Genomic DNA, 21,682 nt, shown 5'->3' on the forward strand with positions numbered 1-21,682 from the left:
TGGGGCCAAGTCCACCTCATAGTGCACTACCGCTGTGCTGCGTGCGAACTGTAGCCGAGTTGCTTTGCAAACCGATGGTTATGTAGCTTATTGTTTGTGTTGGATCGTGATCCGAGGAGCTAGATGATGTATAAATGATGTCTTCTACACCCTCATTCCTTCTTCTACAACCCCGACACCTTTTCAAAGTTTATTATTAAAAATGTTTACTCAAGACAAATTATGAGTGTGAGCACCCTCTGCTCGCGCGAGAAAACACTAAAACTTGATACCTACATATGCATGATCAGACTGGTGACTCTCTGTCTTATCAAAATAGAGCACATGCCTCTACATGACTTCGGTTGTTTCAAAAAGTCGCGGCCACACTCTATGAGTGTTTCCTCGGTCCTGCACTTAGCAAAAGCATGCTTTCTACCGAGTCGAAAAATCTGCGTTCTGGATAGCAATGCTTTTACGTAACAACGTAAACCACTGCTCATGGAAGCAAGACTTTCGGCACTTCGCTACCCTCTTATTCCAGAAAGGGTTCCGCAAAGGTGCTTATGCGCCTTTGTCTGCATCCCGCTCACTATAAAAGATGTGCGACTTCCCGCATAGTTTCTCCTAATCTATTACACAAAACTTCTGGTACTATATTACAAAAAAACGATCGTGAGGCGTCAGATGGACTTGTCGTTGCGTTGGTCTCTCCGAGGCTCTTTTCATGTGTTCTCGTGCAACGAGAAAGAAGCCTTGTCCATTCATTCCAGGATGCCAGTGTCAAAATCACCGATCGGGACTTCCAAAACAAAACTATGAAAGATTATATCATGGGCGCCCTCTGAGGAGAAAGCAGGATCAGGAGTCCTCATGAAGCGGCTGCACTGGCAGCCAAAGCGCATACCTTCAATATCGTGTCCACCACGACTGCGCGGAAATCAGTCGCCCGAATCAACGCCAGCCTCTATATTTACCTTCACGTCTTACCCGGTTTCTGTCATGTACCGTCATTTTTCTTGGGAAGAAGACTGAAAATGATAGGCTCGGAATGTATGTGTGGTGGGCTGGTCTACTGTTACGATTACTGGGCTGGAGGCGCGGTGGTAACTATGCAGACGCCCGCGATCTACACCTTTCAACAAATTACCTGATTAGGAAAGTGCTCATCCACCAAAATACAGAGAGTCACGGTGGATGAAAGCTGTTCTGAAGTACATGAAATGTACTATACCAAAGATGAATGGTCTGAAAGTGCCAACGCACGTCGTCATGTTCTCCTGCGCTGCATGGCAATATAAAAGCACCTCAACCTGCCGTTTCTTCCTCTTTATCCTACACCCTACCACCAATTTTCTCAAAAGCGATACGACCAACTGCCATGGCGTAACTGCGTGTCTGTCCGCACTGTTTTTGTTAGTACAAAAGACAACCCCCCATAAGCCATGTGTGCCCCGGTCTTCGAGAGCAACAAAAACATTCGTCAGAACACGGCATGTGTCTCTGTGACTACCACAAATACGGATTCACAGCCGTGATGTCTTCCTCGCCTTCATGAGTGTATAAGTACCTGCTTTCCTCCTCTTGTTCTCTTGCCTATCAACTAAAACATACCTTGGGTTCCTCGATTCTAAAAAGACGATAAAGAGCTCTCCATGTTGCCAACGCCTTTCTAGGACAGCCAACGAAACGAAATGACGGAGATCAGCTACGTATGAAATTTTGGGGCAACTGCGTCCGTCCTTTTCACTAAGACACCGTCGCCGTGCAAGACAACTTCCACAATAGAGTTAATAGACAACGTATGTCTCTGTCTCGGATTGCAGGCTACATCAAAAGCCGCATTATTCCGTTGCATGCTTCCTGGTAGTGACTTCCTCAAACAGGACATGATAACTTCAAAAGTGCTTCTTCTTTTCCCATGTCTCCTGCGTTCTTTCTTTTGGTCAGAACACCAGAACTGCTACTAAAAGACAGCCTGGACGAAGTCATGGCTTGCCCGAGTCGTCTTCTCTATGTAACCTCTTTCTACCTTTTCAAGATACCTCAAAAGCTCAACCAAACAAACTCTATGCGATCAGTTTTGAGGTGGGTCGCAATATAAATATCTACGCCAGTACGTCCCCTTTTCTTCTACACACATTGTTCCTCCCCCAATTTCACCAAAAGAGCGCGAAAAAGCCAGACATGTGCTCTTCGCTCCTCTCCTTCTTTTCACCAAACCAAGTTCGAGTCCACGCAATGGCGCGAGAGTTCCTTACCGTAAACGCATCACGGTACCGTCTCTTTTCCAAAAGCACTCAAGCAGTTGGCCATGAGTAGCAGATTGACACCCGCGCAATGAGCTTAGCGCCATTTCAAGTGTACATAAATATCAGGAATCTTTCTCTATTCATCACCATCACCCACTCGAGAACATTGCAAACGAGAAAGATCGTATAGACAAGCTTATGTGTGCTGGAGTTTGGTTCAAACTTTATTTCCAACCAAAAGAATGACAAATCGCAAACGATGAATACTATGGGTGCAATCTAGCGGGGTGTGATTCAACGGGACGAGAAGTGGCGATGATGATCACCATCATCACCATCGACAGCATTAGAACGGACGGATTATGAGGTAGAGCAGAGCCAGGCATGCAAGAATAGTAAAGCAAAGGTTTTATATATCTCTAACAACGACTGTAGTATGGTTTTCTCCCTTTTCTTTCTCAACTGTGATAAGCCTGTTGGGCAACAAGGAGTGTGTAGAATCGAATGCTATCTCCTGGAGATAGCCTATACATCATTCCCACTGCAGCTGATGTCCCCATCCTGCTTTGTATCTTCTTCACACCTTTGCAAGTCCGATGTTGAAGTGCGATGTCACACTGTCACACACTTTGGCGTGCGACCGCATGTTGGCACGGACGCATGCAGTGTGGCGCCTGAAGGATGGTGCCAAGTTGAGCTGCAGTACGGACTGGATCCAATATCGATATCTGTGCTAACGCACTGGCAGTCGCCTTCTCTGGTCCTGCCGACGGAGCGCACTGTGGGTCGGACGACCCCCTGTGAAGCATCTTGCCCCGTTGGGTGGAAGAGAGGCTCGCAGCCAAAACGTGGTACGTAACCAGTAGGAATGATCCCTACGGTATCATAAGACAAGGGATCAGTCGTATCCGTTGTTGCCAGTGCCTATCTGGCTGGCGAAAGCCGTGGAAACGCTACGAGCATCGTCATCCTCAAAGCCACCAAGTCCATTACGCAGACCGCGACCAGCACCGAACCCAGTACCAACGTTGGGACCCTGACGGGTGGTCTCTACGTAGCGGTTGAGACGGTCAGACTGGCTGAGAGAAGTCGGCTTGTTGTAGTCATTCAAGCTCAGGCCAGATAGGCTGATACCGCCTGGTGCATCGCTGCGAGTATCGGTAAGCTCGCTAGCGGCAACCGATTCACCAGCAACACTTGCAGGTGCTCCATTCTTGCCTTTGCCGTTGGGACGACCAGGAAGAGGCCATGACTCCTGGAAGTTGGAGAACATGGGAGGGTAGTTGGAGGGAACACCAACACCACCAAGGGCAGAAGAGTGGACTGAAGAGACATCATCTGGGATGTAGCCGACAATCGAGCCGTTGTCGTTGTACTCCTGGCGAGGCTTGTTCCCGTTGAAGCCAGCCTGGCGACCAGATGTCATAGCATTAGCGTGCTGGTAGGCCATCTGGTAGCGCTGAGGTCCACGGTAGGTCTGCTTTGGGCGGCTGAATTGCAGAAGGGAAACCTGCAAGTTGGTCAAAGGACCCTCAACAAGACAGTTGCGCTCCTTGAAGTGGAGAAGGAGGTAGTGCCATAGCGGATGCTTCGACAAGACCTTGGGGTTACCCAGAATGACAAGACCGTACTTGGCTCGGGTCAAGGCGACGTTAAGACGACGAGGATCGCTCAAGAAACCGATACCCTGGTGGTCGTTGGAACGGACACAAGATAAGATGATGAAGTCCTTCTCACGCCCCTGGAAAGCGTCGACAGAGGCAACTTCGACTTCCTTGTAGTTTTCCTTCTTAAAGCTGCCTGTTGCCTGCATGGAGCTGACAACATAACTACGTTGACCTTCGTATGGAGTGATGATACCGATATCGCCAGGTTGTACACCAGCCTTGAAGAAGCGGGTGACAATCTTTTCGACGTTCTGAGCCTCGGTACGGTTGAGGTAGGATGTTCCAGAGGCTGAAATTTCTTCGGCACCAAGGTTAGACCAGAACATCATGGGGCTGTCGACGACGGGCCAGGGGAAGTCGACATCGCGACGGATGCGCTCCTGCATGGTGACACCGTTCTGAAGAGAACCCTCGTAGAACATGTTCGAAGGGAACTCAGACAGACAAGGATGCATACGGTACTGAACCTGAAGGCGAATAGGAGAGCATCCCAGAATGACGAGACGCTCGAAGAGAGACTGGTTGAGACCAGCTGTTGCGGCCTTCTTGTTCATGATGACGGGTCCAAGTTGCTGGTGATCACCAACAAGCACGACCTGCTTACATCCTAGTACCAAGGGAATCATACACTCTGGCTCGGCTGACTGTGTCGACTCATCGATGAGGACGGTGCGGAACTTCATCTTGGAGAGACGAGGATCACCAGCACCGACGCAAGTGCAGCAGATGACATCGGCTGCGTTCAGAATCTCGCGCTCCGCTGCTCGGGTAAGCTGCTTGAACTTCTTCTCATCCTGGCTTGACAATTCACCGACATCGCTCTTCAACTGGTTCAACTTGTTGAGCTCGACGTTGGTATCGTTCATGCGGACCTGCTCGTGAAGGGAAAGAAATCCAACGGGAGATTCAACATCCTCCCTAGACTTAGCGGTGACACGGACAGTCTTCAGCCCAGTAAGATGAATACGTTCGCACAGCTGGTCAACAGCGACGTTGGAAGGTGCGCAAACCAGGACCTGGCTACCGCTGATCTTGCAGAGATGGTAGATGATGGTGGCTGAGGTGACAGTCTTTCCAGTACCAGGAGGACCTTGGATCAAGCTGAGTGGCTTTTGAAGAACACTCTTGACAGCGTTGATTTGACTGGCGTTCAATTCAGGAAGACCTGGAACGCTGAACTTGCGGGGTATCTGGATCTTCATGGGCGCGGAAGCGACCTCATGGCCGAGAAGACGATGGAAGATGTAGCCTGAGACACTCATCTCGTCGATGGCAAAGGTCTTCATGGCGTGTTGCATGCGGTCGAACGAAGTGGCCTTCCAGACGTAGTCGGCGCTGAAGTTGTGGGTGCACTCAGTAGGGACGGACTTGTGGTCGCCCTTGGTGCGCAGCTCAATCGTCACCTCATCGGACTGGTTGTTTGGGATCTTGATGACATATCCAACGCCTTCCCAGTGTGGACGGAGTTCTCCTGTATAGCGCAAGCGCATCTCGTCACCGACTGCGAGCTTGACGTCGCCCAGCTCGAGCTTGGGAAGGATGAAGCTGGCCGTGTGCTTGTTGTTCAAGGCCATATCCCAGCGAACGACAAGGTTGTCCTGCGACTGCGACTCCTTCAGCTTGCGATCGTAGTCGGCCTCGATCTTGACTAGGGGACCAAAGACGTTCTGGTATTGGAAGGCGTCATCGTAGCGCAGCAGGACCTTGGCGATAACCTCCTCTTGACCAGCACCCTTCTCAAGATCGGCAATTGTAGCATTCGCGTTGTCCTTCCATAGCTCTTCGAGTTTCGCGATCGTCTGGGGGCTGAGGTGGCGGGCGCGGAGCTGCTCCTGGTCGGTCGGGGCAGGTACGAGCCAAGGAAGGAAGGAGCGGTCCTCGATGAGCGGCTGCCAACGCGACACGTCCCAGTTCATATCTTTCTGCGAAGGCATAGATGCGCATGGCTGGCGACAGAGGAGGACGACGACGGTGTCTGATTTGGCGGGGATGAAACCGAGAAGGAAGACATTCTTGGTACCGCAGTTGTAACATTCGAGCGTCGTGTCGCCGAGCGAGGAGGCGGGGTGGAGCTGAACTTCCTTGTGACGGGCGCGGACGAGATGGTTGATGATGTGCGAGGAGGACGAGTTGCCACGGGCACTGCAGAACCACTTGCTGCAGGCGAGACACTTAACGACGCTGCCGGCGTTGTGAATACCACAGTATGCGCCTGGTCGGGATATTAGTATGCCTCTCATCCCCTCCCAAACCATCATTACCTACAAGCGTGTGCTGGTAGCTCGACCTCTGCGTCTTCCGCTCGCATAGCAGACTGGCCGTTGCGTCCGCCGACTGGCATACTGGCCATGCTCTCCAGGTCGTCTTCATCGTACTCTTCGTCATCATCTGCGCGTCGCCTACGCGAAAGACCACCGCGTGCAAGATCGCCGTCGAGAATGCCCTCGTCTACGTCACCGGCGTTGATGGTGGCAGCCGAGTCGGACACCAGGTGGTTGCCCATGTGCGTAAAGGCGCCCTCCATGATGAAGGTTCGCGTCCAAGGCTCCTGCTTTATTCGAAATTTGTGGGGTCGGTTGAGAGTTTCGGGGGCAGTTGCGGCCGGAGGTGTTGTGGGTAGAGTATGAACAGGTCGACTGCTCACACCATTTCCAGCGGGAGGTTGTGTGGTAGCGCTTGGCGTGTTTGCGCGCGCAAGTGGTGGTGGCGGCGAAAGATTGTGTCTCAAGGTTGCAGCAATTCAGCGGGGTCGGAATGTCGGAGCACAAGGCTTAGCGCGTTTCTCACCTGAGGCATCGCTCTTTCCTCCACAAGACACTCACTCTGTCACCAAGACCATAGCTCGAGTCCCATCAATCTCTCTCTTCTCTAACCGCTCAATACCGCCATTTCGTACCTCCAGTCAGCTCAAGGCCTGCATCTGTGGCAGTGGCGCTCTGCTAGGTTTCACAACGGCTTTTGATCGTCAGTGAAATGACCTGCAGCAGAGCCGCATTAATGGACCCTTTATTCTAGTGCCAACGTCTTTTCTACGGATGTGTCGAAACCATACGCCCTCTTGGAGTCTTTACTTGCAAGGCTCGACATAGTGTGAGTTGAGGACTACTTTATTGCTACTCGACTATGCCTACCAAAACCGTCCAAGGCTTCCACCGATTCCTCACATTACAGAGGATATCACTCGGGCTTATCGCGTACATTTTCTTGTATGACGTCAAACGCAGCGGTTGGTATGATTTTCTTCAATGGCGCTTTGCCCATATGCCAACCCGGAGGTCTCAACAGTCACCATTTCTCGCTTTCACGATGACCGAGTAAGGGCGCGCGGCTTACGTTATCCGAACACACTACACAACTCGCAAAGATAGATCTTCGCGGCTTGCAGAACATTTCACAAGAGCGAACGGACAGGGACGCCATCGACGGCGTTTGCCAACACCGGAGCAGCACTAGGGTGGCTAGAATTTGTGTCGCAATTCACAAGCAACATGTAAGACACAGTCTTGCATACTACCTACTTGCTAAGATACGACAGTGTGTATGCAGCGACTTGAAAATGCGACACAAATTCTGGCCACCCCTGCTCACAGCTCTTCTACGAAGCGAGCATTTCCAACCCCCACGTCTGTGTAACGGTACAACGTCAATGTACTGATACATGACGATATATTCGCTCTCTTTACATCGATGCTGCGTACTGCCGACGCAATACGATGCCAACCCGCCGAGCACTATCGCCGGAGAGCATCCGAGTGCCCCACACCTACTCATTGGAAGTGGCGGCAGCCGCAGTATCCACGCGGGTAGGCTCGTTGGTTCCAGGAGACAAGGCAACAACGTGCCGCACGGGACTGGCCGAATGATCGATCACCGCTTCTTTACCTCATGCGGGGTGCAGTCTTGCGGCACGACTTGCATGCGTTTCTACCACTGGCATTGCCTCCAAGCCACATGCGCACACTGTATCAGCCAGCCTGCGATATAGTTTTAGCAGGGGTGACGTTGCCTCCAAGCTGCAAGCCACTACTTCATGACTTTGGCTGCATGGGCTCAGAGAGCATCGCGAGGTACGTCGGTCCATGTATATCGCAAATTCACAATATCTAGCGACAATGGCGTGCGACCCGAAATACGTAAACAGCGCATGTTACGACTTGGCTGAAGCATGAGACTTCTCCGTATGATGCCGCGAGGCTACGCGTACAAGTTTTGGTCCACGCGCAGCTTACTCCGTCGCTTCGCTGAAGGATAAGGCCCCGGACTATTCGATATTACGGCGGGCTGAAGGAACAGGAGTGAAGCAACATGATCGACTGTACCGCGCCAATGATACCTGACGCATTGAAAACCACGCCATATGCAGCCGGCTCGAACAGTCGTGTCATAGATAACCGCATCAGCATTATCGAATGAGCTTCGTACTCAGAATGTCGATCGACAGTTGGGCCATCAGAATCAATCACTCTATGTTGATTGATCACCTTCTCGCGGCACTTGCGGCTTCAAGAGGTGACCAAATATACCGGCTACCTGGATATATGTTAGTAAGCAGTCTCGTTTCTGACCTACAATGCCTGTTGCGACATGAACATCCCTACACCCGTACTGCAAAATAATCCGAAGTAGGTCATCTCGTCATTATCGCAATGATAATGTCATGCATCTGCAAGCCTCCTGCTAGTCAGCAGCTTATGCACAACGCTCATCTTTCAATCCGACATTCCCGACAATGCGAAGCGAGAGACGGCACCATTGAGGTTCATGTTTGATTCCACATGCATATACGATCTTACATCGACTCCATCAGGCGACGACTTCCTGCGCCTTCATCATGCAGGACGCCTCATTCACAAGATCAACAGCCCACCGGAAGATTTCACATCTGACGGGCTATCAGTTCATGCGCAGCCCCCACATGAAGTACCACGTTGTTCAGCGCCTGGTTCGCATATCCACTGTGGGACCCTGCTTGGTGAAGACTTTGATGAAAAAATCTTGAGTAACCGCGGCTTGCGCCTGCACAAGTCGCCTGCACAAGTTGATCGGCGAATGCGAAAGGCGCGGGAAGGACATTCCAGCCTCAAGTCAATGGCTTGACGTTTGATCGGAGTACGGCGCCACGTGCGGTAAACACCACACTGCAAGCCTCGCAGTCAAGGAACAGAGTGGATACCCAGCACCTACCACCGAGTCGAGCGCGCTTATCTCACAAATTGCGGAGTTTACCAATTTCGCAGAGTCCTTACATAGAACAGTTACGCCCCGCAGAAGCGAGGTACCCATACCAGTCGCCCCGAGGCTCGTGCGAACTCAGAACTCAGCTTAATGCTTACGAGAGAATCGGAGCATCATCTTCACCGATCAGAAATCACGGTGACACAAATCCGATATGCCTCACCTTTTCGAATCTTCTTTTTTCGGTGCAGCGAACATCCACTCTCAGCCTCGTGCATGCTGCAACCTCCGCAATAGATAGTGTAATCGGTCCTACTCCACGGTCATACAGCATCGTAAACGCAAGGCACAACACCCACCTGCCTTTCCCGCTGCTACATACCCATCACACAGCATACTCGTGACATGTAAAACACATCGGATCACCATCCGAGCAAATAGACTTTCGAACAAATCACGCATGGCAGTTCTCAGCTCCGCATCCACCCGCCTCGCAGGGCAGTCGTACATGAACACGTACATGAAAGCTCGGCCCCGCAATCCTTTCCAAGATTTTCTCACTCGAGCGACAGTCGCATTCGTGATAGCTCTTGCCAGGCGAGCCATTCACGTACTGAGGGAGTGACATCCACATCGTAAATGTCTCGCATATGTTCTGCATGCTTTCGCATCCACCATCTCCGATGCCCAATGTGTGCCTCAAGCCCAAGATCTTCGAAAGGTTACGAGCAGAGCGCCAGCAGCGGGAAACCGAAACTCTACTTACCTAACCAACACGCGCCCTTGTCTACCTACCCGCGACATGCGTGCCCTGCGTGCGTGCGTACGTGCAGCAAGACTTAGCAACACCTCACGCCGAAGGAACGCTGCGTTGCGCTCGGACACTACGTATTGCGTGCATGCTGTGTAACATACTATACATATATACACATGGCTCATGACTCGGTACATGATCCAAGCCCATCTGCATGCTGCACACTGCTCCGTAGTAATCCACGGCCATAGGTCAGAAACGGGAAGGAACGAAACGAAGGAAGGTGGACGAATGCGCAGAGGAGAGCGCACGCACAGCCGCAAAAGACCAGAGTTCGCGTCACACAGGCACAGCCGCAGGCAGGCAGGCAGGCAGCAAGACTATTGAATTTTGACTCGTCTTCGTATACTTGTGAGCTTGAACTTGGTTGAATACGCCATGGAGGTTGTGTAACGTTACCGCGGTGATCGGATCGTGCCGTCCTGGTTCCGCCCTTGGATTTTGCTTTTTCGCGTGTCCCCAACGCACGCGCAGGCTGCCAGCCTCGAACGGTTCCTTCCATACTTTCGGTACGGAGGCATCATCGCATCATCAGTACAGTAAACTCCAACCATCGCGCATCTCCATCCATTCGCGCAAGGCCCACTGCCCAAACCCAATCTCTTCTTTCCCCTTACCTCACCACTTGCCTCACTTCCTGCCAGCCAGCCTACCTTCTTCCACTCAAATCCATGGCCCAGTCCAGCCTCTGCGCCCAAACCACATCCGCAACACCCGCAAGACCGGATAGTGGCTTTTGCGTTCCCGTGCTCTGCGGGGAACTTTGAACCCACACTTCCGTCCGCCGTCACTGGGAACCTACGAACCAGCGAGCGAAACAGTTTACGGGCAAGCGGGCGTGCGCAAGGTTTACACTTTTTTTGCTTTCACAACCCTACCCGTGCGCCACAGCGGTCCAGATCGACGGTCGGCTTTTGCAGCTCCTTTTTCTTTTTTGTCAACGCCAACGAAATAGGTGGCTAAGCTTGTGGTTTTCTCCGCACGTTAGCTAGAGCGGTACTGTACGGTACTGTTGGTTGCAGATGCAAGTGCATGGTGTTGTCATGATGTAGTGAAGCCGGGGTGCGGAGTAAGACGTGTTTAGTGCTGCATGTGGAGAGCGAGTGTGGGGTGTGTTGGCAAACAGAAGTCATTCATTCATTTTCGCGAACAAGCTACTGCAATAGTAAAGCGCAGCTGTAGTGTGCGTGCGTGCGGATGGTTAAAAGCTTGGAAGAGAGAACACGAGGTTAGGACGGAAGCTAGCCACGTCAACCACGGCCGTGGTGGCAGGCAAGAGGTTAGCTGGAAATGTCATTGTTCAAATTACCATGTCTGCCGTGCGCATGCGTTGCGGCGGCCTTATGCGGCTCCGAGGAAGTGGTTGAGAGGGAGCGTAGCTCGTGCTCTCGAGACGAAGATCGTGAACGGCTGCGTCGATCGGGCTGCAAGGCCAGCCCGCTCCCAACCCATCGCCCCTTTCCGCCAGTTCCAGTCCAGCCAGTCTCCTGAGCGACGGGAAAAGTATTTTCTGTGGTCATCATTCACGGTGGTCAGAGCATGGAAGCATCGAGAAGGAGGGTTGTGTGGAAATTTGACTTCCAAATCTGCGCAATCGTGGCGCTGAAGCCGTGTGGTATCATTTCTAAATGTTTGTTGAGTGGTATCTTCCTGATGATTAACCTTATCCCACGCCAATGCCATGCCCATTACCCACAACAAGCTAAAGAGCCAAAGAGTGAACATGCGCCAATGCCCACCCCCTCTTCCTTGCAAGACTAGCATGCAAGACCGGGCCGGCCCACGTATAGAAGTGAAGAGAAAAAGATTGCACCAAACCATGTCCTGCATCGAAGCGAAATTGATCGTCCTCTATCGGAAGGAGGAGACGAAAGAAAGAAAACAACCCGAAAAGTCAACAGCCGACCGTCCATGCGAAAACCCCGCACCGCAGGCTCGGCAATTGAAAACAATGCTATGCAAAGCAGTTTTGATGTTGTCGTAGCGTCGTTAAGAGTTTGCTAACAAAGGAAATAAGAGAGAACAGTAGAAGCTTTGTACAGGTAATGATCGAGCGATGAAGCTCAAGAAGCAAGTCTATGGGATATCGCCAAGATGCAGTAACTAAGGTCAAAGTTTGCTCGCCGGCAAACTATCCTTGTTGGTCCCCCATGGTTGAGTGTTGCGCCGATGACCGATGTGAAAACAAAGTATTGGTTGTAGAAACGGGTATATGCTAGAAGCGAAGAGTGGGACGAGGCGATCAGTGTCCAAGAGGACACATGATCAACGATAACTTTTGAGTGCCGAGGCCAAGTTGCGGTTCGATGGAGTTTTGATAGCCGTCGGAAGCGGGCCTGCCAACACAATGCGGTTGCGCCAGGGCGTGGAATATTGATTGAGGATGGGTCGGAATTGTTTGCCGTGGCCCTTGTCGTGGCGCCAGGCACCAATGGAAGATGCCGAACCGGAACGCCGTGGGATAACAGAGTAGAGGTCGGTACAGATGAGATGTATGATACAAGTCGGATCGACGCGTGGCGCGTCGTCAGCTGCAAGCAGTGGCGTCATGCTACGCTATCGCTCGAACGTGCTCGAGCGACTGATGGAGTCTAGGTCGGATTCGCGCGACTCGCTTCCCGCGCGTTGTTGCTCTTCCTTGCGCTTCCTGCGCTCGCTGGGTGCACGGCTGATCAAGCGCCTCACGAAGCTGCGGCTTGCCTTGGTGTTGGTGGGCTCTTGAAGCGGGCTGGTAGGCTCAATGGATGATCCGCAAGAAGCGTTGGCGGCAGGCTCGGGTGCGTCGACAATGTCCTGCTTCTTGATCTTGCAGAAGAGAGTGGAGAACAGGTATTGCTCGCCGTTGCTGTCGTAAAGTGGGAGATGGCGGTAGCCTTGCTGGATGCTGTTGAGCTTGGCCGTGAATGTAGCCAGAGGGGCGTGATTGGTGGTTCGGGCATCGAGCGAGTTCCAGACAGTCCAGCGGACGAAGACAAGGCTGGGGTACCTAGTCGTAACTGTCATATCAATCTCGTTGCCGAACTCGGGGTTGTAGCCATTGCCCTCTACGATGCGTGTTCGCTTACGCAGAGGGTTGCCGATGCCAGAGTGGCCATTGCGAGCAGATGCGTCCTGTCCACCAATACCGGTGGCATTCGCACCCATGTCTTCGGCACAGTACATCTCAAACTCAACATACGGGTTGATGTTGGCTTCCTGCCCGAGGCCGCGGGGTCGCGGGAGCTGTTGAGCAGAGATGATTTGCACAGTGAACTTGACTTCCTTCTTAGGTGCCTTCCTGTGACCAATGACTGGGGTCTGTGACTCAAGACGAAGGGCGGCTGGCTTTAGCACGTAGCCTGTGCGATCCTCGCCACCAGCAAACATAGCCTCGTTCAACTGCTGACCGAGGTCATAGGTTTGCCAGTTCAGCGCAGCCATCTGGACGCCACGACGCCAGAACTTGAGAGGATCGAAGTTCGATGAGTTGATGCGGAAGGCGTGAGGGTAGACGCGCATGAGGCAACGCATGTTATGCTCCTCAAGCAAGTGCTTCTCACGGGCTCCAGGCTTGGTGAGCTTCTCAAAAGCACGCTCGTTGATAGAGAAGACGTGGTTGAAGGTGTTTGCGTCCATGCTGCCAAAGTCTGTGAACTTAACTCCCCTTGTGTAGACACCGAGGTTGCCGAGCTCTTTCGTGATGTTGCTGGTCTTGGCCTTCTTCGGCTTACGGCGATCATCTACTACCTCAGCAGTCTCGGCAGTGGTTGCATTGGGGCTGTCGCTGTCTTCAGCTGAGCTCACGGCTGCGGAGGTGGGTAGCGTGTTGTTTGAAGTTCGGGGTGTCGCCCAGAAGGATGCTGCTCGCTCTGGTGGGCTCATTGAAGGCGGGCTGGAAAGAAGAGGCGAGTTTGGGATGAGGTTGTCGTTCAGTATCACGGGTCTCGACCACGGAGAGCTGAAGCTGCGCTGTCTTCGGGAGGTGATCTCGCCCATGAGGGCCCTGGTGTCGATTTCATCGCCAGCAGCACGCTTGACCTTGATGAGAATGCGGTGCTTCAGCTCTTCTGGTGAGGGTAGCGACTGCGACTCAAAGTCTAGTGGGTGGAGAACCAGCTTGTCGCCAAACTCCTGCATCATGATCTTGACCATGGCAGACTGTTGAACTGGAGAGCAGTGCACCTCAAGCGAGAGGATGACTGGGTAGGGTGATTCTGTGAAGGCGTACTTGTTGATGACCTTGATGGTGTCTTGGAAGAGGATGCTCTTGGTCAGAGTGCGGCCGTGCATGACGACCGGAATGTTGTCGGCGCCATCCCAGCAGTCGATCTCAAGGCATCGGCAGCCCTTCTGAAGCGCAGTAATGTACGCCTCAGTGCTTGATTCACCTGCAACTTGACGGCCGAGCAGGTAAGTGTTGTGTGAGCTGGAGATGTAGTACTCGTTCAATGGTCGGTTGAGTTCCTGTGGCTGGCCGACTGGCTTGAGGATGGAGTTGGCAGCCGAAGTCAGGTACGTCTGGAAAGCGGGGAAGTTCATGGCCAATGGCAATGGGACCTCTCCGCCTTCGGTCGGAGTAGCAGCCATTCTGGGTCTTGTTGCACGTGCAAACTTCTCAAAGGTGTTGGTCCAGTATTCGAGATCGGCGTTCACGTCTACGCCTTGCTCGCGCTGCAAAAAGTCGAAGAAAGTGTACTTGTCCATCTCAATTTTTGAGCCAGACGTGTAGGTCTTGTAGATCGCCTTGATGTCTTTGCGCTCCTTGAGGCGGCGCACAAAGTACAAGAATTGCGATTGGTTTAGTTTTCCAGCGTCGAGGGTATCGGCTTTCTGGAAGTAGGCGCGAAGGGTGGCTTCGGTGCAGTTGATGTGTAGACTTCGGCACAGCTCGACGGTGCTGGGGAAGTCAAGTGTCTCGTCGCCCTCGCCACGCTTCTTCATTGCGCGTTGCCAGACGAGCTTCGCGCTCTTGTCGGCAAAGCCCAAGAGGCCGGCCATGAGGTCGATGCGGTTGCGCGACACAGACTCGAGCGTCTGAGTCCACATGTTGAAGATGCCAACGTCAGGCGCAATCAAGTGCATTGTCCGTATCCGGCCCTTGGAGCGTGTTGTGTCGGTGTAGACAATGGTAAACCAGTAGGGGGCCCAGTTCTCGGATAGGTTGCACTCTTCCCGGTAGTGCTTAGCTTCCGGACCTGAGCGGATCTCCTTGACATCGTCGATGTAGAAGGCTTTGGAGGGGCGCGAGGAATCCCAGAACACCTTGGCTGATTCCAGATCGAGCCGCAGGTTGATCTCCTTCTTCTCCTTCTTGGTAATCTTTCTCAGAACGGTGCCTTGCTCAAGGCGCGAGTTGCGTACGGGCGCGACGACGGCAGCGTCTGGTATCGAGCTGAAGCTGGGGGTTGGGTGTGAGATGCCGAGGCCGTGGATGGGCTCGAAGGGGTCCTCTACGGCTTCCTCCTCTTCAAAGGCGTCGAAGTCGGAGATGCCAGTGTCGGCGTCGGCGGCAGTCCTGCTGTCGCTGCGGCGGCGCATGATGACAGGGCCGGAGCTCTTGTCGCGCTGCGCAGACGCATTGCCTCGGCGGAAGCGACCTGGAATGCCCTGCGCGCCGCGGCTCACTCTGCGGATCAGACCTGGTCCCTTTCCTAGGGCCTCGGCCATGGCTGACGGTGAGGACGTGGGCGGCGACTGGACGGGTGGTGGAGGCAGGAGCGACTCGGGCAGGGTGTAGGAGGGAATGGCCGGCAGCGAGGACGAGACGGGCACCATGCCCTCGGGCGTGGACTGCAGGGAGCCATTGAGAGAGCCATTGAGGTACGAGGCCGTCAGCGCGGGACTGGAGCGGGCGGGTATGGTGATGGCGCGTCCGAAGCTGGGCGAGGGCGAGGGCATGCGCGGTCGCGAGATGGCGTCGTGCAGCAGCGACATGGTTGGTGGTGTGGAACAAGCAAGAGGATGTGACGGGGCGGGCTAGTAAATCTTCATGGCGCGGGCCGTGGTGAGGGAGAAGGAGCGTAACGGCGAGCGGGCGCCTCTGGGTAATAAAAGCAGACAGGATCAACAGCCTGCTGGGTCCTGGTGGAAAAGCGTAGGCTAGGAGCAGCTTCGCATCGTGAGACTGACGGAATGCGTTTGGGCTATGACGAGTCGGGCTTGGGAAGCGCGCGCTGCGCGAAGATGCAGACGCAGGTCAGCTGGGATTACTGGAGAATTGACTTGCATGCACTCTGCATGGATAATTTGGGATCTGAGTACTCCGGAGCAGTCGTGGGGGTTGCAAGCGAATCGCGTCGGCAGACCAGGGCGGGCGAAAATCAGTCAGCGCGCGAGTGGGCGCTGCAGGAAATGCGGAGAAGGGTGTGGTGAGGCGGCGTATCGTGAGTGAGGTGGTGGACTTGGTGGTGAATACTCGGTGGTGTGAGGGTCTTGTGCGTCTGCAATTGGGCGTAGTGTGGATAGTTGGTGGATAGTGTGCGAGAGGAGTGGGCTGTAGGGCAGACAGGTAGTAGTATATGGGCAACGGCTGCGCTTGGCGGCCGTCTTTGGGCCAGGAACAGACAAGGCGCTCACCGAATTTTCAGCTAAATCTTACAAGCACACGATTATCCCTTGACTCCTAGTCATTCGGGCTTCCATCCGCCTCCGCTCAATTCGGGCTCCGAGGGCACTTCCCTGTTTGTCTCCTGGCCTAGCGCTCGACTGCGAGAGCCGCGACACTGGTTAAGGCCCCACTGAGCAACGGTGTCCTGTATGACGCAGCCCATGATTATACTATGGGGTCCGCCAATCATGGCGCCTCACCGTTCGACGCCTGAGCATCACGGCCACGGCATTCCACAGGCACCCAGCGCGGCAGCATGGCACAATGCCATGACAGGGCAGTGCATGTTCTGCTCTTGTTCATTGTCCACCGAGTTGCATCACAGGGAGCCATGCTCCATAGTCTGATCCATCGCCCATTGTCACGATGCCGTGCCTTCCGGAGCGGGCATGGCATGGCTGCACGAAGAAGCAACCTCAGCGGCCCTGATGCTGTTCGGTTCGTGTGTCGTCGATCAGCTTTGACTCACCGGTATGTTGCGCTGGCCTGTTAAAACTTTGATGCGCCGTCGTCATGTTTGCTACATCGTGTGCGCGCGGTATGCTAGCTCTGACTGGCCTGGCACAGCAAGACGGTGAGTCCGAGTCACACGAAGCAATGAGTGTACTGCATTCCGCCCACTGTCGCTGGAAACAACCCGCCAGCCAGTCGCATCGGCGCTGCAAACGCCCCATGTGTGGCGGTGGAATCCCCCATCTCTCACACGTGGCGCGCGGGCAAGTGAAACCCAAGTGCGAAGCCGGCACAACGGTTCCATCATCATAGCCGGCTTCTGACGGCCGGCGCAGAGTCAGGGATCCGCCGTCGACGCCCTCCAACCTTCTGCTGGCCCCTCAATTTGCTGCAGCCGACTCGGCTGCTTCACAATTCCAGCACGTCCCGCTCCTCACAAAGAATGGCGCGACAATGCGGTGCGCCCAATGCTCGTATCCGCATCGCCCTGCCACTGCGAGTCGCGTGATTGTTCCACAAACTTTCCACAGCTTCGAGAAGGAAGGATTCCTGCCCCTGGCGCCCTGCTGCCAATCAAACCACAAACGCCCCCGCACATCAACCGCACACGATGCCAACGTGCCGGGCTTTCCACTTTCGTGCTGTCCATGTGACTTGGGGCGGTGTGATGCATCAAAGTCCATCGTTGCGCTTTGTCCAATCGTTTCTTTGATGCGCAGTGAGTATTCTGAGCTGCCGCTTTCATGCCTTGATTCCTTTCATGCCCTGATGTCGTGGCACCGCATTCGGCCCTTGGGCACCAGCGTCCTCTCGCAGCCCCTCGGACGCATATCCGGTAGGCTCGCCGTTGTCGTCGTTGCCGTTCGCTAAGTAAGGATGGCCGGCACTGTGTTGTCACAACTCGTAGGGCTCACCCGAAATAGCGCTGCACGTAGCCCCGCCTGCTCTGAGCCTGCTCGAAACATTTGCAACGATGACATGCATCTCTGGCCGAGATACCATGCATTCAGTGCCCTGTACCCATTCCCCGTGCGAAGGGTGATCCTCCACGCATTCATATCGGAATCTTCACATGGCTTTCTGCATTGAGCTTCTGCATCACTCTGCTGCTCCATGTTTGCGCTGCCGAAGCTGTCCGGATGTTGAGCAGCGCGGACGATCGGAATCTTATTGTGTCCATGAGCTGAGCTGAGCTCATGCTACCGGACTGCGGCATGAACTGCCCATCGTACACAATCTGCACCAATGAGAACATGTAGGCCCCATAAAATATTTTGATTCGCTCATGGCAGTAGGTCGCACGCCGATTGCTAGCCTACCATGGTACGACGTTGCGATATCGATAGGCATGAAATGGCGAATCCATGTTACAGGAAGAGCCGAAACTTTCCACCAAATTTCAGCCTCAGGCATCCCGCGTCCGCACTGAGACGGCCAACCAGCATGTACCTTGTCAACGTTTGTTAGGATCGACGAGGTGGAGTGCCCCATCATCGCTCGTCAGGATATCGCAGCCGGAGGAAGACCCTTGCGAATTACCGCACAATATACGTCTGTTCGACCATGTTGGATGCTGTGCAACGGCGCTGGCATGTCCATCTAGGTTGCGGGACGTTTTTGTGCTACTGAAGACCCTTGAGGAGATGATGTCTGAGGAAGCGTGGTTCTGCAGAGATGCATGGGACTGCCCGTCGAACACTTTGCGACCCGACATCTTCTCGCCCTGCTTATTCCCGCTCACTCCCTCAACAAATCCACCAAGTCCCAATGAATCGTCGTTGAGGAATGGTGATGGCGTTAAAGCTCTGGATTCCAAGGCGTCATAGCCCGTGCCAGAAGCAATTCGAGGTCTAGACTCGAACGTTGCAGGGCTGACAGAGCTGACGGCACGAGATAGTGGCAGACACCTTGAGGATGAATTCTCCGAGTATTTTGGAACCAGCGGGGATGTCTTGCATGCATGATCATGCATTCCTTGATCGTTATCGTCGGTCTGAAAAACAAACGCTTGCCAATTCTTCTCGTCTTCGTCCAGACTTTGCACAGCAGCGTTGACCGGTCTGTCCCGACGAATGAGGGCCATGTCGGAGGCATGCGCCGATATTGGTTTTCTTACACCTCTCTTCAAAGACGGCAAAGAGGCGGAAACGGAGGACGAGCTAATGCGACTCTCGTTGCCCTGACCTTGAGTGGCATGCTGTGACCAGTCCATTGCAGCTTCGTTATTATGTCTCTTGGTGGGGTAATCATGCGGGACGCAGCTTCTGGATAGAATGGATTTGTCGGAGTGGCTTGAACCATCGGAGATTGCGAGATACGTCTTCCAGGGACCCTCATCGACGATTGTATTGGCACCAGAAACGTCAACACCGACTGATTGTTCCCTATCAATATTGCGCTGATGCACATATCCCGTCTTGGACTCACCTACCGAGTCTGGATCGTCAAAAGGCTTTGTCTCACCGATCTGGTTGCCATCCGATGCAGTGCGACCACGGGCACCTGCAGTAGAGTTGGAGCCGCTGAAGGCGAGACGAAATGCGCGCTCTTCCCCGTAAGCATGGTGTGTGAGTCGGAAGTCATGCGTAGAGCTCTCGTTTTCACGAGAAGTCATCGTCGCAGGTTGACACTGCAGCTCAAACTGGTCACCCGTAAAGCTCTTTTGCTCAGAAGCGTCTGGAGAAGGGCTAGCTACACTGCGCCGAGCAAGGCCATAGTGCTGAGGTTGTTCACCGGTCGATGGCGCACGGGAAGCAACATCAGCTTGCTCGAAAGCACTAGTTGCTGCAAGAAGCTCAAGGTCGACAGGTGGCTTCGCCGAGCGTAGCTGTGCAAGCGGTTCTTCCTGGTCGAAAAGCATGGATTCAGAGGAAGCATGCGACTGCGCATATTGGTCCAATTGTGTAGAGTAAGTGTTTGTCATTGCATCTGTGCCAATCCGGATTCGAACATCATCTAGACGCTGGCGTGGACCACTATCTCCAAGGACTTGGGCAAAGGCATCGTCCGCAAAGTTGTGGACTTCATTCCCGAATTCATCCTTGTCCTTTCGTCTTGGGGCTGCACCGCGTCCTCTTGTCGTTCTTCTGCGCTTGCCGATCTTGCTCTTCTCTCTGCTCGAGCGGAACCGCAGACTGACCGGCTTCGATGGGTCGATGCCGACCCAATCTTTCTGTGTTAAAAGCCTCTTCCTATTCGCTTCGAGTAAGTGTAGTTCCGTATCCACTTCGGAGGCCTGACGTTTTCCGTCACGCAAGTCTATCTATTGATTAGTATCTGCGGTCACTTGGGCAAGAGTGACGAGCCGTCACTACTACCTTTATGAGTAAGCCGATCGTTTGGGTGTGATTCTCCATGGGGTGTTGTCTCACGACGTTTTGCGGTTGGCTGATAGTTGCCTGGCGTGTGCTCAGGCTGCGTTCTCTCGTTGCGACGTTTTGCTGCGTGCCCCGTGTGTCGCAGAGAGCCTGAGCCAAATGGTGCTATGCCTAAAAGGTAGGAGTCTTCATCGTCTTGCAAATAGCTAGGGCGAAAGGGAGCGACGGGAGAATTACTATCATTTTGGAGCTGTGTCCGCGCTCGGGCGAAGTATGCTTTCTGCTGTTGGACCACGCCCGTGTTGGCTTTCTTGGTGCGCTGTAGCGAGCCACCCGTCCAGTTCATATTCGAACGCGTCGAAGTTTTTCTGTTGCTGTCCTGAATGTGCGTAGGCCGACGGAGAGCATATCCTGTGTTGTGCTTGGGGGATGAGCACTTTGCTCGTTGCAGCTGCCCAGGTGCTGCGCGCGCGCTTGCCGACTGGCGATGGGCTGCTCCTTCCCCTCAGCGGCTCCTCTCTCACGTCACCCTCATGAACCCCGAAGCTGCAACACAACTGCAGCACGTCACTCCGCCTCTCGTAGCGCTGGCCTACTCATCTTCCTCGGTTAGACTCAGCTGTACAGCTCGAGTGTCTTGCGCGACTCATGCTCGGATCTGTCGTGCCGGCGGCAAAACGACTACAGATGCGAGGGTCCAATCTCCTGATCGATCAGCGCCTCCTCCATCTTCCCTCCGCAAAACTAGTGGACCGCCGCAGATGTGCCGAGACCCTGCGACGGGAACCCCGTGGGTGTAGAAAATCTTCTACATTCATGGCCAGAGGGTGGTGGAGAAGGGACCTAAAAGATCATCGCGCTGCTACACCATCTTCAACACATACAGCAACATATGCGAGGACTTCCAGTTCTGCAAAGCCGATTTTAGAGTTATCCACAACGCGAAAACTTTGGGGCAACTCCTGGGGAAATCGTGGAGAGGTGGAGAAGAACGTGCTCGACGACCAAAGCCCCATACAAAGGTCCACCACCTCCAACGAAACCCCGTTCATCCGTCTCTTTAGAATTCGCAGCCAAAACACCGGTCGCGATAAGTGCGCTTCCTGCATAATGCTGGAGCTACTTCAGATCATTGCTCCTTGCAGAGGGGATTCCGGTCCTAAACGGGTCTTGCGGCATTCTGAAAGCGCCAATGTGCACAGGATGCGCGACTTGACTGGCCGCTAAATGTGTTCTCCCAAACTGACCAGGCACTCGTGTTGCGTTCCCACCCAAATGCCTCAATCTACGTCCACTACGCCAACCACTAATCGTCAACAGTCGTTCAACTTTCGTTCTCGAGGTTTCTTTTTGTCTTTTTCTATACCAGGTGTTGAGCCTGGTTTTGAGTAAATACCACTCGTATCCACAATGGCAGCCCGATCCTATAATGCGGAATG

General features: G+C 53.7%; 2 protein-coding genes across 2 annotated transcripts; both read right to left on the reverse strand.

Annotated features, from left to right (window-relative positions):
* Positions 1-12,443: 12,443 nt before the first annotated feature.
* On the reverse strand, positions 12,444-15,800 carry J4E87_004392 (uncharacterized protein; the record flags this gene model as incomplete). Its single annotated transcript, XM_049376013.1, has 1 exon — positions 12,444-15,800. The coding sequence occupies one exon, from the start codon at positions 15,798-15,800 to the stop codon at positions 12,444-12,446; it is 3,357 nt and encodes a 1,118-aa protein (XP_049234222.1).
* Positions 15,801-17,667: 1,867 nt separating this feature from the next.
* On the reverse strand, positions 17,668-20,486 carry J4E87_004393 (uncharacterized protein; the record flags this gene model as incomplete). The annotated part of the gene is made up of 3 exons (XM_049376014.1): positions 17,668-17,812; positions 18,933-20,188; positions 20,481-20,486. The coding sequence occupies 3 exons, from the start codon at positions 20,484-20,486 to the stop codon at positions 17,668-17,670; spliced, it is 1,407 nt and encodes a 468-aa protein (XP_049234223.1).
* Positions 20,487-21,682: the final 1,196 nt, after the last annotated feature.

The sequence above is a fragment of the Alternaria ethzedia genome (assembly GCF_023757985.1).
Source record: "Alternaria ethzedia strain BMP 0044 chromosome Unknown scaffold_8, whole genome shotgun sequence".
Classification (NCBI taxonomy): Eukaryota; Fungi; Ascomycota; class Dothideomycetes; order Pleosporales; family Pleosporaceae; genus Alternaria; species Alternaria ethzedia.